This window comes from Salvelinus alpinus, chromosome 5 (genome assembly GCF_045679555.1).
Source record: "Salvelinus alpinus chromosome 5, SLU_Salpinus.1, whole genome shotgun sequence".
Classification (NCBI taxonomy): domain Eukaryota; kingdom Metazoa; phylum Chordata; class Actinopteri; order Salmoniformes; family Salmonidae; genus Salvelinus; species Salvelinus alpinus.
The window spans coordinates 75,549,358-75,566,618 of NC_092090.1; the positions used below are offsets into that span (position 1 = coordinate 75,549,358).

At 46.0% G+C, this 17,261-nt stretch overlaps 1 protein-coding gene across 2 annotated transcripts in view; it reads left to right on the forward strand.

The window, feature by feature from the left end:
• The window catches only part of LOC139576799 (bone morphogenetic protein 1-like), a 61,992-nt gene that overhangs the window by 39,404 nt on the left and 5,327 nt on the right, over positions 1-17,261 (forward strand). For both annotated transcript variants that reach the window (XM_071403288.1, XM_071403290.1), the window contains 8 exons: positions 1,915-2,039; positions 5,239-5,354; positions 13,983-14,085; positions 14,232-14,348; positions 15,295-15,440; positions 15,592-15,787; positions 16,121-16,246; positions 17,001-17,161. In XM_071403288.1, the coding sequence (XP_071259389.1) occupies positions 1,915-2,039; positions 5,239-5,354; positions 13,983-14,085; positions 14,232-14,348; positions 15,295-15,440; positions 15,592-15,787; positions 16,121-16,246; positions 17,001-17,161 (1,090 nt within the window). The remainder of the gene's footprint in view (positions 1-1,914; positions 2,040-5,238; positions 5,355-13,982; positions 14,086-14,231; positions 14,349-15,294; positions 15,441-15,591; positions 15,788-16,120; positions 16,247-17,000; positions 17,162-17,261) is intronic.

Here is a 17,261-nt window from a genome sequence, read left to right on the forward strand (position 1 = left end):
GCAGCTCCCCATGCTTTTTGTCTGGGGCATGTTACCCAACCCTGTGCTTTATCCGCCCCTCTGCGCTGGGGACATTTTTCAGGCCTGGTGCAGAAAGCAGAGCCAACTCAAATAAAGACCTGCCAGTATGCCCTTTGTCTGCTCTGACACTGGCTGGAGTGGCGTTGTTCACCGACAGCCAGCTTACGGGCTCCTGGAGGCAGGCAGGCAGGCAGGCAGACAGACAGACAGACAGACAGACAGGCAGACAGACAGTGCTTAAACTGTTAGCTCAGGCTGCTCTGTTTGCACATGCCTGGCGTTGATGGGTACGTCACCATGGGAACAGCCAGGAACCAGGCTTTCCTCACCATTGCAGAGAGAGAAAAGGAGATGATAAACTAGCAAAGTGTCAAGTGAGAAAGTGGTGTGAAAAGGTCTGTTTTTTTGCCATCAACTGTTCTGGACTCCTTTTCAAGCCAAAGGCAAGCCACCATGATGTGATTTTTATCCATCTTTCTAATTGTTCTTGTTCTTTTGGACTTTTAATCCTTATGCTAAATATTGCTGTTGTCCATACAACAAACCAATCAAGTTTTATATTTTCCTATATAGTTGTCAGAGGAGGGCGTTTGGTTTTTAGTATTGGAATTGGATAGTGTTTTTCTTCCATCTGCACAGCACACATGACGAGGTCAGTTTTGATCCCCAGACCTGTTTGAACTACCTCCTCTCTCTGAGGAGGACATTCATACAGCCTTGGAGGGGACCACTGACCAGTAACAGTCCATTGGTTGTTTTTTATATAATAATATATGAAGTTAGGTCATTGTTTTTGACAGTGTTGATAAGGGTCATGGGTCCGCTGATGGGTGTGGCTCCACTTCTCTGTGCTGAGTTCACTGATGAGAAAGACTGAATGGGCACCGCCTTGCCTCAGAGCCATACAAAATATACTTGATGTATTTCTGAGCACCGCCAAGATGTATGATACCTACTAATGGTCTAGTTACTTGAGACAGAAACGAAAGTAGGGAGGTTGGTCGGGGAGGATGGGTGAGCGTTATCTGTGACAGTCTAGCAATCCAAAGCTTGAATGTTTGAGTTGCGTCGGGGCCCACTGTAGCATTTTAGCTAACCTTTCCCCTAACCCATATTCTAAACTTAACCCAATTCACCTAACCATCTACATACATTTGCCTAACCTTTGTTGTTTTAGTTCTCCTAACATCTTAACCTCCAAGTAAATTCTCCCCATAATTCTCCTTTGTTGTTACGGCGCAACAAGCAACCTGGTCTCCGATAAAGATGTGCAATATTATACGTCAACCAAGATGTATGAGAAGGTACATCATCCAATTTGTATGATATTACCACAGAGTAAGACGTATGATACTACACATCCTCTAGTACGTATGTTATTGTATGTTATTCCATTTATAATGTAACCTAACGTATCATATCATACTAAAAGGAGTGTCACAGATTTATGTACAGAATAATACAAATTGCCCTGAGACCACATTGTTGGGCAGCACGGCTTGGGATCACACTCGGTCCACTCTCTTAACTGGCATAATGTTCCAGTGCATGTTTTGTGGTGTTTTGGCACCATATCAATAAAAAACAACAACTGTGTTTTATAAACTGTATGCTCCCCATACAGTATATCTCACTCCTTAGCTCAGGCCATATTGGACTTACACACGTAAAGCTGTGGCCCGATGCTTCCATAAGTGTCAGCATCCTCAGTATATCACTGAATAATGCCTACTGTCAGTGTTAGTGTCAGCAGTTCAGCCGCTGGCTGATGGATCTTTAGGGTTCACCACTGCCCTCTGAGTGGTGTCTTTTCTGAGAAAGTGTGTATGTGCAAGTGCCTTCTCGGTTATGCAGTGTTTTGATCTAACAGCGGTCTCTTCTCCTGAAATGCAGAGGAATCTTCTTGGACACCATCCTGCCACGCTATGATGTCAATGCAGTGAGACCGCCGATTGGCCAGAGGACAAGGCTAAGCAAAGGGGATATCACACAGGCACGCAAACTCTACAAGTGTTCCAGTAAGAACAGCACAATTATTGCAAACAATATTCAAACACATTTTGGTGTATACAGTGGCAAGAAAAAGTATATGTTACCTGAATTTCTGCATAAATTGGTCATAAAATGTTATCTGATCTTCATCTAAGTCACAACAATAGACAAACACAGTCTGCTTAAACTAATAATACACACATTATTGTATTGAATAGATCATTTAAACATTCACAGTATAGGTTGGAAAAAGTATGTGAAACCCCTAGGCTAATGACTTCTCCAAAAGCTAATTGGAGTCAGGAGTCAGCTAACCTGGAGTCCAATCAATGAGACGAGATTGGAAATGTTGGTTAGAACTGTCTAGCCCGATAAAAACACTCACACAATTTGAGTTTGCTATTCACAAGAAGCATTGCCTGATGTGAAACATGCCTCGAACAAAAGAGATCCCAGGAGACCTAAGATTAAGAATAGTTGACTTGCATAAAGCTGGATAGGGTTACAAAAGTATCTCTAAAAGCCTTGATGTTCATCAGTCCACGGTAAGACAAATTGTCTATAAATGGAGAAAGTTCAGCACTGTTGCTACTCTCCCTAGGAGTGGTTGTAAGGGAAAGATGACTGCAAGAGCACAGCACAGAATGCTCAATGTGGTAAAGAAGGATCCTAGAGTGTGAGCTAAAGACTAACAGAAATATAAGGAGCATGTTAACATCTCTGTTGACGAGTCTACGATACATTAAACACTAAACAAGAATGGTGTTCATGGGAGGACACCACAGAAGAAGCCATTGCTGTCCAAAAAGAACATTGCTGCACGTCTGAAGTTTGCAGAAGTGCAGCTGGATTTTCCAGTAGATTTTCCAAAATATTCTCTGGACAGATGAAACTACAATTGAGTTGTTGTTTGGAAGAAACACACAACACTATGTGTGGAGAAAAAAAAGGCACACAACATCAAATACTTATCCCAACTGTAATGTATGGTGGAGGGATCATCATTGTTTGGGGCTGCTTTGCTGCTTCAGGACATGGACAGCTTGCTCTCATAGACGGAAAAACGAATTCCCAAGTTTATCAAGACATTTTGGAGGAGAATGTAAGGCTATCTGTCTGCCAATTGAAGCTCAACAGAAGTTGGGTGATGCAAATGACCCAAAACACAGAAGTAAATCAACAACAGAAAATAATACGCCTTCTGGAGTGGCCCAGTCCTGACCTCAACCCAATTTTGAGATGCTATGGCATGACCTCGAGAGTGGTTCACACCAGACATCCCAAGAATATTGCTGAACTGAAACAGTTTTGTGGAAAGAGGAATGGTCCAAAATTCTTCCTGACCGTTGTGCAGGTCTGATTCCAAACTACAAAAAACATTTGGTTGAGTTTATTGCTGCCAAAGGAGGGTCAACCAGTTATTAAATAAAAGGGTTCACATACTTTTCCCACCCTGCACTGGGAATGTTTACACGGTGTGTTCAATAAAGACATGAAAACGTATCATTGTTTGTGTGTTATTAGTTTAAACAGACTGTGTTTGTCTATTGTTGTGACTTACAATTTGATCTGATCTTCCTCTATGACCAATTTATGCAGAAATCCAGATCATTCCAAAGTGTTCACATACTTTGTCTTGCCACTGTAGTTTGTACATAGCATAAGGTAGATATTAAATAATAGGTCTGATAATAATGCACAATGGACATTATATAGTGCTTTGTTGCTTTTGCTTACCTCTGAGAGTGAGAAATGTTATTCTACTTTTTCGTGTCTCTCAATATCACAGCGTGAATACTCAAACGCTCCTTGTTTTCCTAGATGTAGTTTACGTGTGGAAATAGTTGCGCATCTACCATTGATGTGACGTGGTTCCCTGGCTACAGTTGCCGTGACTCCCTGGCTAGGGGAAGGAGTGTAAACAGTGCCCTAGGACAGGAAGTGTCATCACTCTTTCCCAGATAGACTCAAAAGAAAGGCTAGTCTCAAGAGAACAATGACTAGAATGATGGCTGGGAATCAACATACTCTATTCTTAGGGTCCAGAGATCAAGATATGTTCAATGAAAACTGAACATATGTGTTCTAAAGGAAAACATCCTGCCCTGACACTTTACCAGTAGTTATGTTGGTCTTTAGAAAGACTTAGAGGTTTAATAAGGTTAAGGCTGAAGGGACAACGACTACAGGCGCAAGGTCGATTTTATAGCATAAACCGACAAGTTTAAAATAGTCATTTATAAAATAAAAGTGATGTCAGAGCGTTAATTGTGGGTCAGACAGGGAAAACTGGGTTTGTCAGAACCACATTAAAGCTCAATGAATAAACAGTATACTGCTGGCCAGAACTGGACCACTGAATGTGGTTTTAGTGGGGGGAATCATCTTTCTTCACCATAGAGGGTTTAGAGAGGTGGGGCTGTTTGAGTGGGTGTGTTATGTGTTCTTCACAGTGATAAACTCTCTCTCAGTGGAACAGGGGATAGTGGATGATGTGGCGCACAGGGGATGCAGCTAGGAAGGAGTCTCTCTCTCAGTTTTCATGGAAAACAGATTGTACGAGCGCAGCGCAGTGGATCCTTATTCACACAGCATTCCTGGGAGCATTTGTCATCCCCTCAGAGTGATTGTTAATGGTTTAGCATTAGCAGACCTCTGCCAAGCGTTATTTGACGCTTTATGGCCTGGAGGGAGGGAGCCAATGAACGTAACCAGTTGTGGGAGATGTTTTTCTTACTCCCGCTGAGTAAGAAAAACTCAGTAAGAAGTTCCCCTAGAGCACTGTGCATGCATGATGGTTGAAATTATCCCCTGTAGCACAGTGGGTTTAGCCAGTTGGCCAGGGGGAGGATTGAACTACCACCATGTTCATAATGTATTAGGTCTCCTAGAAGATTTGGTTATTTACAGTAGGCCAGATTTATTTTGAGACAATGCACATACGGTCTTCTATTGCTTCTCATCAACTGGAAGAGGTTGATAATCATCATCATCAGCAGATGATATTTTGAAAATGAAAGAGTTGCCCTCCTCTTAAGATTCACGATTATAGTTGTAGCATCAAACTGCTGTCTTCTACAGTCTGCCTTTAGTGGGACTTGGCTACTTCATTTCTGTTTCTCAAATCAGTATTTTAGCCCTTATCAGACAGAAACTAATTGCTAGATTCTCCACTGGTTGACGTGGTCCTCATGTTAATGTGTCTCTCTCTTTCTTTGTTGATAGGATGTGGAGACAGTCTGCAGGAAAGCAGTGGGAACTTCTCCTCTCCTGGCTTCCCCAATGGATACTCAGCCTACATGCACTGCATCTGGAGAATATCGGTCACGCCAGGGGAAAAGGTGGGAGGCCATGGAAAACTGACTGAGATAAAAACTTGGAGAAGTGCTTTGTTTATTGTGACTTAGTGATAACTCTGTTCCCTTTGTCGTTCACTCTGTATAACATACCATGGGGAGTCAACGACCAATCATATTCACTGAAAACTGAAATCATGCCCAACGGGCCAATAGATAGATGCCAAGCCCGCCATTGGAAGCCCCGCCTTCCTGGCTATAATACTGGGGTTCGTGGAATACCGGGGAACGTGTCACGCAATTTACTAACTTTTCAAGCAAACGAAGACTACGAGATTCGGCTCCGTGGGGAGACAGTACTCGTCCCTGTAGATGTTGCGAGTTTTGGGTCTTGGCATTGGTTTTTGCGTTTGCTAAAACCCCACTACTTTCTGCTCTGCTTGTGTAGCTTATGCTTCCTTGCTTGAATAAGATGAGCAGTGGTAAGAGTAAGTTCAAAAAGTCTAATCAGTTGAGTTTGAACCACCGATCGTGCCCTAGGGCATGTGGTTTCACAATGAAAATTAAAGATACTCATGAGTTCTGTCCTGTTGCCTGGGGTGGAAACACGCTTTGGCTCAGAAAAGTTGGTGGGACATTTTCTCCGGCTTGGTTCAACTTCCATTGGGCGTTGGGCTGACTTTGTGAGAAAGATTGGGGCTGCTGGCGAAGGGTCTTCCGGTGAAGCGACCCCAGGAATGGGGTTGTCTGAGGCCGGAAAAGAGCAGCAGTGGTGGTCAAATTTGTCAACCTAGCCGAGTGAGGCTCATTCTGGTTTCTCTGGCAGTGTTCAGAGTCCAGATGATATACAATTCCTTGTTGGCTTTTCAGAGTTTGAGTGTGAATCGGATGTCATCAGTCCGGGGCAGCCTAAAGCCCCGGCTTTGGATTCTGTGTGGGAGAGTGAACCATTGGTGGTATATGTGCCTTTTGATGGAGCTGTGTCATAGGGTGGTAGATCACCTGTGGGTGGATTGGCCATCTTCTCCCCCACAGCAGAGTTGCTCCAAGTTTGGGGGAAGGTATTTACCTCCTGTCTCTGCAGCAGTGAAGCGTTGCTTACCCCTATTTAAAGATTTCACCGATGAGCTAAAGGCGACCTGGGATTCCCCTCATTCAGCCAGGCTGGATCATGAATGTAGAGGATATGGAGAAAGCTGGGCTTGTTTGCACAGTGCTGATGGATGGAAAGCTGGCGAGTTACTTTTGTATATATAGTGTATGTGGAAACCCTTCAAATTAGTGGATTCGGCCATTTCAGCCACACCCGTTGCTGACCGGTATATACAATCAAGCACATAGCCATGCAATCTCCATAGACAAGCATTGGCAGTAGAATGGCCTTACTGAAGAGCTCAGTGACTTTAAACGTGGCCACCGTCATAGGATGCCACTGTTCCAACAAGTCAGTTTGTCACATTTCTGCCCTACTAGAGCTGCCACAGTCAACTGTAAGTGCTGTTACTGTGAAGTGGAAATGTCTAGGAGCAAGAACGGCTCAGCCGTAAAGTGGTAGTGCGTAAAAAGTGTCTGTCCTCGGTTGCAACACTCACTACCGAGTTCCAAATGGCCTCTGGAAGCAACGTCAGCACAAGAACTGTTCGTCGGGAGCTTGAATGAAATGGGTTTCCATGGCCGAGCAGCAGCACAGAAGCCTAAGATCACCATGCGCAATGCCAAGTGTCGGCTGGAGTGGTGTAAAGTTCGCCACCATTGGACTCTGGAGCAGTGGAAATGCATTCACTGGACTGATGAATCACACTTCACCATCTGGCAGTCCGATGGACAAATCTGGGTTTGGTGGATGCCAGGAGAACGCTACCTGTCCCAATGCATAGTGCCAACTGTACAGTTAGGTGGAGGAGGAATAATGATCTGGGGTTGTTTTTCATGGTTTGGGCTAGGCCCCTTAGTTCCAGTGAAGGGAAATCTTAACGCTACAGCATACAATGACATTCTAGACAATTCTGTGCTTCCAACTTTGTGGCAACAGTTTGGGGAAGGCCCTTTCCTGTTTCAGCATGACAATGCCCCCTTGCACAAAGTAAAATTCATACAGAAATGGTTTGTTGAGATCGGTGTGGAAGAACTTGACTGGCCTGCACAGAGCCCTGACCTGAACCCCATCGAACACCTTTGGGATGAATTTGAACGCCGACTGCGAGCCAGGCCTAATCGCCCAACATCAGTGCCCGACCTCACTAATACTCTTGTGGCTGAATGGAAGCAAGTCCCCGCATCCAGTGGAAAGCTTTCCCAGAAGAGTGGAGGCTGTTATAGCAGCCAAGGGGGGACCAACTTCATATTAATGGCCATAATTTTGGAATGAGATGTTCGACGAGAAGGTGTCCACATACTTTTGGTCATGTAGTGTTCTTAGCCTCTGGGGCTAACAATGGGGCTAATCCTAGCACGGTGCTTCCAAATAAACAATGCCAGTTCTCAGCGGATTAGCTGGACAAAAAGTGTACCAGGCTAAGGGTGTGGCGGCCTAGTCATTGAATATGGTCACAATGCTGCAGATTTACAGTGCATTCGGGAAGTATTCAGACCACTTGCCTTTTTCCATTTTGTTACGTTACGGCCTTTTTCTAAAATGTATTAAATCGTTTTTTTCCCTCATCAATCTACACACAATACCCTATAACTAAATTTTTGCAAATGTATTAAAAATAAATAACTGAAATATCATGTTTAAATAAGTATCCAGACCCTTTACTCAGTACTTTGTTGAAGCACATTTGGCAGCGATTAGAGCCTTGAGTCTTTTTGGGTATGACGCTACAAGCTTGGCACACCTGTATTTAGGGAGTTTCTCCCAGTCTTCTCTGTAGATCCACTCCAGCTCTGTCAGGTTGGATGGGGAGTGTCGCTGCACAGCTATTTGCAAGTCTCTCCAGAGATGTTCGATCAGGTTCAAGTCCGGACTCTTGCTGGGCCACTCAAGGACATTCAGAGACTTGTCCTGAAGCCAATCCTGCACTGTCTTGGCTGTGTGCTTAGGGTCGTTGTCCTGATGGAAGGTGAACCTTCACCCCAGTCTGAGGTCCTGAGCACTCTAAATCAGGTTTTCATCAAGGATCTCTGTACTTTGCTCTGTTCATCTTTACCTCGATCCTGACTAGTCTCCTAGTCCCTGCCGCTGAAAAACATCCCCAAAGCATGATGCTGCCACCACCATGGTTCACGGTAATGTTTGTGTTAGGTTTGCTCCAGACATGATGCTTGGCATTCAGGCCAAAGAGTTAAGAGTTCAATCTTGGTTTCATCAGACTAGAGAATCTTGTTTCTCATGGTCTGAGAGTCCTTTAGGTGCCTTTTACTTAGTGGCGGCTTCCGTCTGACCACTCTACCATAAAGGCCTGATTAGTGGATTGCTCCAGAGATGGTTGTCTTTCTGGAAGGTTCTCCCATCTCCACAGAGGAACTCTGGAGCTCTGTCAGAGTGACCATTGGGTTCTTGGTCACCTCTCTAACCAAGGCCCTTCTCCTCCGATTGCTCAGTTTGGCCGGGCGGCCAGCTCTAGGAAGAGTCTTGGTAGTTCCAAACTTCTTCCATTTAAGAATGATGGAGGCCACTGTGTTCTTGATGACCTTCAATGCACCAGAACTTTTTTGGTACCCTTCCCCATATCTGTGCCTCCCCACAATCCTGTTTCAGACCTCTACTGACAATTCCTTAATCGTCATGGCTTAATTTATGCTCTGACATGCACTGTCAACTGTGAGACCATATGTAGACAGGTGTGTGCGTTTCCAAATCATGTCCAATCAATACAATTTTACCACAGGTGGACTACAATCAAGTTGTAGAAACATCTCAAGGATGATAAATGGAAACAGGATGTACCTGAGCTGAATTTCGAGTCTCATAGCAGAGGGTCTGAATACTTATGTAAATAAGGTTGTTTTTTTTATTGAAATTTGCTAAAATGTCTTAATGTCTTAACCTGTTTTTGCTTTGTCATTATTGGGTATTATATGTAGATTTAGATTATTATTATTTATTTACCCATTTTCTAATAATGCTGTAAGAGAACAAAAAGGGGAGGCGTCTGCATACTTCTCGAATGCACTGTATCATATACATTTTCTGCAGGAGCTGAATAAGACCATGGAAGCGGGGAAGCCGGTTTCAGAGTTTCTCGATGAAATCCGTGCTATAGCTGATTTTGTGCTGCGTCTGTCCCGCTGTACTATCCTGGCTGTGGGTAAAATATTGGTGGATGGTGATGTATTTGGATGAGCCAGTTTCGCCAACAATTTTGTTTGGCTCGGCTGTGGAGTCCTTACAGTCATATTTCGAGGAGAAACAAAAACAGGACACAGCTCTTCGAGTCCTTTTCCCACGAGGCTCGGCAGTTCCTGAGGAGTGAAGGAAAGTGTCCAGGCCAGAGGCAGGTTTCCCTGGGCCAGGGGCGGCTTCGATGTCTGTTTTTGACCGTCTTTGTGCTTCTGGGCGGCGGCAGATGTCTTGGCACGGACTCTTGGCTGGGTCGAAGGAGAGTGGGGTGAAAGTGGATTCTTCCGCGGCATGGGTGCAAAAGCAGACCTCGCGACACTAGCTGGAGGCTGGGGGAATGGAAGTGTTCTCGGGGGCCCTCCTCCCCAAGCATTTACAGTGGTAGCAGTGCTCCAAAGTGGCTCGATCAATGGGGGCAAGTTACTAGTTGCCGAAGTCCCCAAACCCAGTTGGGCTCGGTATCAGAACTTCGGTACCACGAAAGCACATTGCTTTTACCCATGGTTCCTCTGTGTTCAGGGGTATCGTAAGTACGGTATCGTCCAGGTGTGGGCATAATAAACACATTTCCTTACCCACATTCACACACAGTTATCAAGAGTGTTGGATATGAGAACAAGCATTGCAGAAAAAACAAATTATCCCAGTCCTCAAGCTGGTGCTTTGCCCCTTCAGGAGATAATGTATGGGAGACTGGCAGCATGCTCCGTCCAGTGGTGGGCATGTGCAGTTTCACCATGGGTGATGAGGACAGTGACGAGAGGGTACGGTCTGCAGTTCGCCCATGCGTCGTCCTCCTTTTCGATGCATCATTACATCAATAGTCCACAAGGTCCTAACGCCTGTCTTGAGAGAGGAGATTTACTCTCTCCTTCAAAAGCAGGCTATTTGGGTGGTCTCCGTGTCAGAAGTACAGAGCGGTTGGTATAGCCCGGTGCTTGTTAGTTCCCAAGAGCGATGGAACATTGCATTCCATCCTGGACTTGCGTGTTTTAAATAAGAACCTCAAGGTTTGCACGTTTAAAATGCTCACACTTTACCAGCTATTGCAGTCGGTGAGTCCCAGCGATTGGTTCACATCCTGAAGGATTCATCTTTTTTTAATGTGTATACATACTCCCTATAGAACGTTTCTGAGGTTTCATTTTAAGGGTGTGGCTTACGAGTTTCTGGTCCTGCCTTTCGGGCTTTCCCTTTTGTCCTGCACCTTTTATATGGTGGTGGAGGTGGCTTTGGCACTGGAGCGGGGACAGGGATCAGAGTATTGGCTGGTCGTAGCGGAGTCGAGCGAACAGGTGGAGCTCCACACTGCCACGCTGCTTTCCCATATTCAGTCTCTGGGGTTCACAGGGAATCACAAAAAAAGTTGTTTGACTCTGGCTCAGCGCATTCAGTTACTGGGTCTCGTCTGGACTCTGTTCTCAATATGCTCTTCTGGCATGGTTTCAGCTGGCGCACTGTTTTCGCTTGTGTCTTTTGGTTATTGGGTTTGATGCCCTCTGATAGCTGTGGTGCTTCTAGGACTTCTGTTGATGTGTCTGTTTCAGCACTGGGTAATTGCTACGCATCTGGATGCATCTCACCACTGCCTTCGGTTGCTCAAGGTATCCCAGTCGAGCCTAAGGGCATTGACTCCTTGGAGGGACCCACGACTGCTGTGGAAGGGGGTTCTCATTGGTCAGGTAGTGTCCCAGTGGGTGATAACTTACTGGAATGGGGAGCGCTGTGTTTGGGGTACTCGGAAAGAGGGATTTGATCAACAGCGCAAAGGGCGCTCCATATCAATTACCTAGAGCTACTGACTGTTTTGCTAGCGCTGAGGCGTTTCTTTCCAATGTTGGAGGGCCAGCATGTGTTGGTAAGGTCCGACAACTGGACAGCGGTGGAATACATCAACAGGCAAAACCTGGCCCATTATCTGCTCGTATGGAGCAGTGTGCATTTCCTGTCACTCAGGACGACATATCTTCCCAGGTCTCTCAATGTAGGTGCGGATCTACTTTCCAGGGGGGGAGGGTCCTATCTCTACGGAGGGGAGACTGCACCCCCCGGTGGTTGTCCAGATATGGGACCGGTTCGGCAGGGCTGACGTAGATCTTTACGCAATGCGAGAAAACGCGCATTGTTGTCTGTTCTTCTCAATGAGGGATCTGGGCACTCGGTTGGGAATGGATGCTTTGGCATATCAGTGACCTCGGACCCTGCTCTATGCGTTTCCTCCGGTGGACCTGATTCAGGGTCTATTGTTGATTCTGGTGGCTCCCCATTGGCCAAGATAACCCTGGTTCCCGGAGATCATCCGCCTGTAGGGCGGGGACCCGTGGAGGGTTCCATGTCGTCGGGACAGAGACTTTGGCACCCACAACCACAGATGTGGGTTTGGCCCTTGAAAAGTTGAATTTGACAGCTACGGGTTTACCCTCAAACGTGATTAAAACCCTACAGTCGGTGCATGCGCCCTACGAGAGGGTTATATACATATATAAGTGGTGCGCGTTTGAGTGTTGATGTCATGTTGATGGAGTTCTCCTTTTCAAAGCTCTTTGGTGGACATTTTGATGTTCTTGCAAGAGCTTTTTGAGCAGGGCCTTTCATTGTCCATATTGAAGGTTTATATGGCTGCCATCTCGGCGTGTCATGTAGGGATTGACTGCTCTACCCCGGGGTCTCATCCTCTAGTGGTGTGGTTCCTGAAAGGCATGCTGTGGCTCAGACCAGTGTCTAAGCCTATGGCACCGACCTGGGACCTGGTGTTGGTCCTGGACACACTGTTTGAGCCTCCCTTTGAACCATTGGAGTCTGTGGACCTGAAGGTAATTTCCTACAAGACTGCCCTGTTCATGGCCTTGCCACCTGCCAAGCGCGTTGGGAATCTCCACGCGCTATCAGTACACCCTTTCTGTTTGGAGTTTGCGCTTAGCGACTTCAAAGTGATGTTATGTCCTAATGCAGCTTTTACTTCCTAGGTTATGCCTATGTCTTACAGGTTCCTGGCTTTAGAGCTGTTCCTTTTTTTAACCTAAGTTTGTTTCCAGTAAACAACGGAGGTTGCATGGCCTGTGTCCGGTGCACGCTTTACTCACTTATATGGATGGATAGGATCAAGGATATCCATGTTTGTGACCATCTTTTTGTCTGTTTTGCTAATCCAGCTCTGGATAGGGTGCTTTTTAAGCAACGTCTTTCTCATTGGACTGTGGAGGCTATCTCCCTGGCATGTGACAGTAACGGACAAGGGTTGCCTAGCGGTATGTGTGTGCTCACTCCACTAGGGGTGTGGTGGCTTCATGGGCATTCCCCACAAACTTTTTTGAGCTTTTATCATATGGATGTAACTGTCCCAGTGTGGCTCATAGTGTTCTTATGGCTGGGTCCGGGAGTGGGTGTTATGCAGTGCGCAGGTTGCCCATTTATCCGTGTAACCACAGTTCCCTATGGGTTTGAGCCTTAGGGTGCGGCAGTGCGTAAAGAGGGCATTATCATGGTTACCACAGTTTCCTGTGGATTTGAGCCTTGGTCTGCCATGGCAGCAGCGAGTACACAGTTTCAAGGTTACTGCAGGTTTGCTGTGGGTTTGAGCCTCAGGCTGCCATGGTTCATCTGGTTGATGCTCTGCAGCACGCCTGTGCCAAGTCACGACAGGTGTTCTGTTGTTTTGGACTTGCGGTTTCTTGCACGAGTACTGACATTTCAGGATGGCATGGTAAGTATTATTATTGGAACCATGGGGTCTATGGACTTCGTCTGCAGTGGCAGCGTGTCAGTGCGCATGGCCAATTTGTAGCAGGTTCTGGTTCCATATATTGGGCTCTGTTCAGGCTTCTCCCGTAAGTATTAGGGAAAAAGGGGACTTCTGTAACCCCTTTTTGGAGATGTGGGCCTGCTAGTTTGGTACCCTCTGAGCTGGCTTGGGCCGTGATTGTATGTCCCCATAGAATATTATACAGAGTGACCGACTGAAAGGGAAGGTACAGTTACGAATATAACTACAGTTCACTGAAGGCGGGAACGAGGTATAACATATTTTGGCCACATGCCGTCAGGGGGTTTGGGATCACTGAAGAGCAGTACTGAATTGAGGAAATTAATGCGAGTATTATTGCCAGGAAGGTAGGGCTTCCGAGGGCGGGCTCGGCATTCATTGGCCCGTTGGGTGTGATTTCAATTTTCTTCAGGTGAATATGATTGGTTGTTGACTCCCCACAGTATGTTATACCTCATTCCCTCCTTCAGGGAACAGTAGTTATATTCATAACTAAGTTTTTCTTAGGATGATATAATTTTAGAAAATCTCCATTTTAAAGTCAGCACTGGATTTTTGTTTTCTTCTCATGTTGAAACTGTTTGGACTGTATTTGGTCAGTAATCATCATGCTCTCTTGGTTTTAAAGATCATTCTGAACTTCACCTCCATGGATCTGTACAGGAGTCACCTGTGTTGGTATGACCATGTTGAGATCAGAGATGGATACTCCAGGAAAGCCCCTCTGAAAGGTTAGGATTTAAGAATGTCTTAGTCCCATACATACACTATGGTAAAGTGATGCTGAAAATAAACTTAAATGTAACACAAGGGTGTCTGGACAAAAAGGTCGTTCTGAGTGTAATAAGGTGGTCTGGTGTGTGTGTGTGTGTTCCAGGTCGTTTCTGTGGGGATAAGCTGCCTGAACCAATCATCTCCACCGACAGCCGTTTGTGGATCGAGTTCCGCAGCAGCAGTAACTGGGTGGGGAAGGGCTTCTCCGCTGTGTATGAAGGTAAGGCCAGAGCCCAATCCCCAGCAACCCCATAACAACACAGCTCAGCTGACTGACTGGCCACATGGGTCACAGATTGAACAACATGCCTGAAAGCAGCTCAGTGATTCTGTCAAATCCCCAGGTCTGGCTGCCTCCATGCTGATGTATCCAGCACATCAGCACATCAGCATGGCTCATTGTAACATTGTATCCAGACTGTAAAGCAGGGTTGGGCAAACTTTGAAATTCAACGGTGGGACGCATTTTTTGGGGGACCAATTGTTTGTTAAAATCAATTTGCGGGGGCCTCCTGAGTGGCGCAGGGGTCTAAGGTACTGCATCGCAGTGCTTGAGGCGTCACTACAGACCCGGGTTCGATCCCAGGCTGTGTCACAGCTGGCCGTGACTGGGAGACCCATGAGGCGGCGCACAATTGGCCCAGCGTCGTCCGGGTTAGGAGAGGGTTTGGCAGGCTGAGATTTCCTTGTCCCATCGCGCTTTAGTGACTCCTGTGGCGTTCCGGGTGCATGCACGCTGACAAGGTCGCCAGGTGTACGATGTTTCCTCCGACACATTGGTGCGGCTGGCTCCCAGGTTAAGCGGGCATTGTGTCAAGAAGCAGTGCGGCTTGGCTGGGTCGTGTTTTGGAGGACGCATGGCTCTCAACCTTCTCCTCTCCCGAGTCCGTACGGAAGTTGCAGCGATGCGACAAGATTGTAACTAACAATTGTATACCATGAAAAAAGTGGTAAATTGAAGTGCCTGACGAGCCGGCTATGGCCCGTGGGCCGTACTTTACCCCCCCCCCCCCCCCCCTCCCTGCTGTAGAGCATGGTGTATTGAATATAGGAACCATTTAATTTAATCCACATTATGAAATCCATCAAACAAAACCCATTGAAAGAAATGTGGTGGTGATGATGATAGATAGCAATGACGTCACTGCATGTTCTCTGCCATTCAGCCATCTGTGGAGGGGAGGTGAAGAAGGATAACGGACAGATCCAGTCTCCTAACTACCCAGACGACTATCGGCCCAACAAGGTGTGCATATGGAAGATCAGTGTGTCTCAGGGCTACCACGTCGGCCTGACCTTCCAATCCTTTGAGGTAAGAGATACAGGCCTCTACTTGTTCCTTTCACCCCCTTTATCACATTTTTACATACCACTACATCATTATCCTCTGCAACCTTTGTGTATGAGGAATGAAAATGACTTGGAAGTTCTAACCTTGTCCCTTTTACCCATCCCTTCCTTAGATTGAGAGGCATGACAGCTGTGCCTATGACTACCTGGAGGTGAGGGATGGGAACTCCGAGAACAGCCCACTGGTGGGACGCTTCTGTGGTTACGACAAGCCAGATGACATTAAGACCAGTTCCAACCAGCTCTGGATGAAGTTTCTGTCTGATGGCTCTGTCAATAAGGCTGGCTTCGCTGCCAACTTTTTCAAAGGTCAGATCTCAAGGGTTTTGTACTGTATAAATAAACACCCAGAGAGTCATTGCTGATGGCATATGCCCTTGTAGAAATTACCAGCCTAAGTTTCATAGTAATGAATATCTCAGCATCATGTCATTACAAGGTGACATTTTGAGTAATTTGATCATTCTGTCATGATTGGTTGTGTTAAATTATATATAATTCAGGACAGACAATTTCATCATTCATCATTTGTGACCTTTTAATGTTTATCTTTGGTTTAGTTTTGGAGGGGTGCACTTGTAGGCTGGTGAGTTGTGAGGCCATGTAAAGGGCGCTAACCTGTTGTTGTTGTGGTGGTTGTAGAGATGGACGAGTGCTCCAAGCCAGACAATGGTCGCTGTGAGCAACGCTGTGTCAACACACTGGGCAGCTACAAGTGTGCCTGTGACCCGGGCTACGAGCTGGCTGCCGACAAGCGCAGCTGTGAGGGTGAGTACAGCAGAATACTGACCAGAGCCTGCTCAATAATGCCTCCTCTCCTGCAGGTCACACAGTAATGCAGTTCAGTGCTGTTCTTTAGTCACTGCACCCCAAATACACCATTTGCCCCACATACAGTAGCTAGAACAAATACCTCCAGAGATGTGTGTACTCAACAGTTCGTCATTTGGATTTTTTTGCCACCCAATGGGGTTGTATTTGTTGCCCTCACCCTACCAAAAATCAACTCCAACTTCACAGGTAATCAGAGCCCAAAGCAAGTGTTGAAAACATCCTGACTAATTCGACCATCATCTGTAAATTAGAAACAGACAGAAGTGCTGCTGATGCAGGGGTTTGTTTTACCTTTTCGTTTTCCAAACCTGACCACTGTCTGCCTCTAGAGGAGGAGGCCTGCTATGACATGTTCTTCAAACATTGAAAAATTATCCAACTTAGCCCTTTTGGGTGACATACATTTCTGCATGTTTAAGCTTTTGGTAAAAATATAGCAGGTTGTCTGTTAGAAAATAATCCTCAATGGTTAAATAATACCCAGCTTAACCTTTTTGGGTGACATACATTGTGCTTTTAAGCTTTTTGGGGGATAAAATCCCACCAATATAGATAGATGTTTTGCACAAATTGTCATTGATACACCTTTTTATATACACCATTTTATCCTTATAACCATGTGAAGTTTAGGCACATCTTAACCATTGTCCTGGTCTTCTCTCATATGGACATCTGTCTGTGTGTGTAGCTGCATGTGGAGGTTTCATCACCAAACTGAACGGCTCCATCACCAGTCCAGGCTGGCCTAGAGAGTACCCCCCCAACAAGAACTGTATCTGGCAGCTGGTGGCGCCCACACAGTACCGCATCACCCTGCTCTTTGACGTCTTTGAGACGGAGGGCAATGACGTGAGCACCGGGGTTATTATGACTGGGCACGGGTTGGGTTTGTTCTATCTACATGGGCCTTAATGGTGTCATCATGGATCTGTCCTCCTGTCTGTCATAG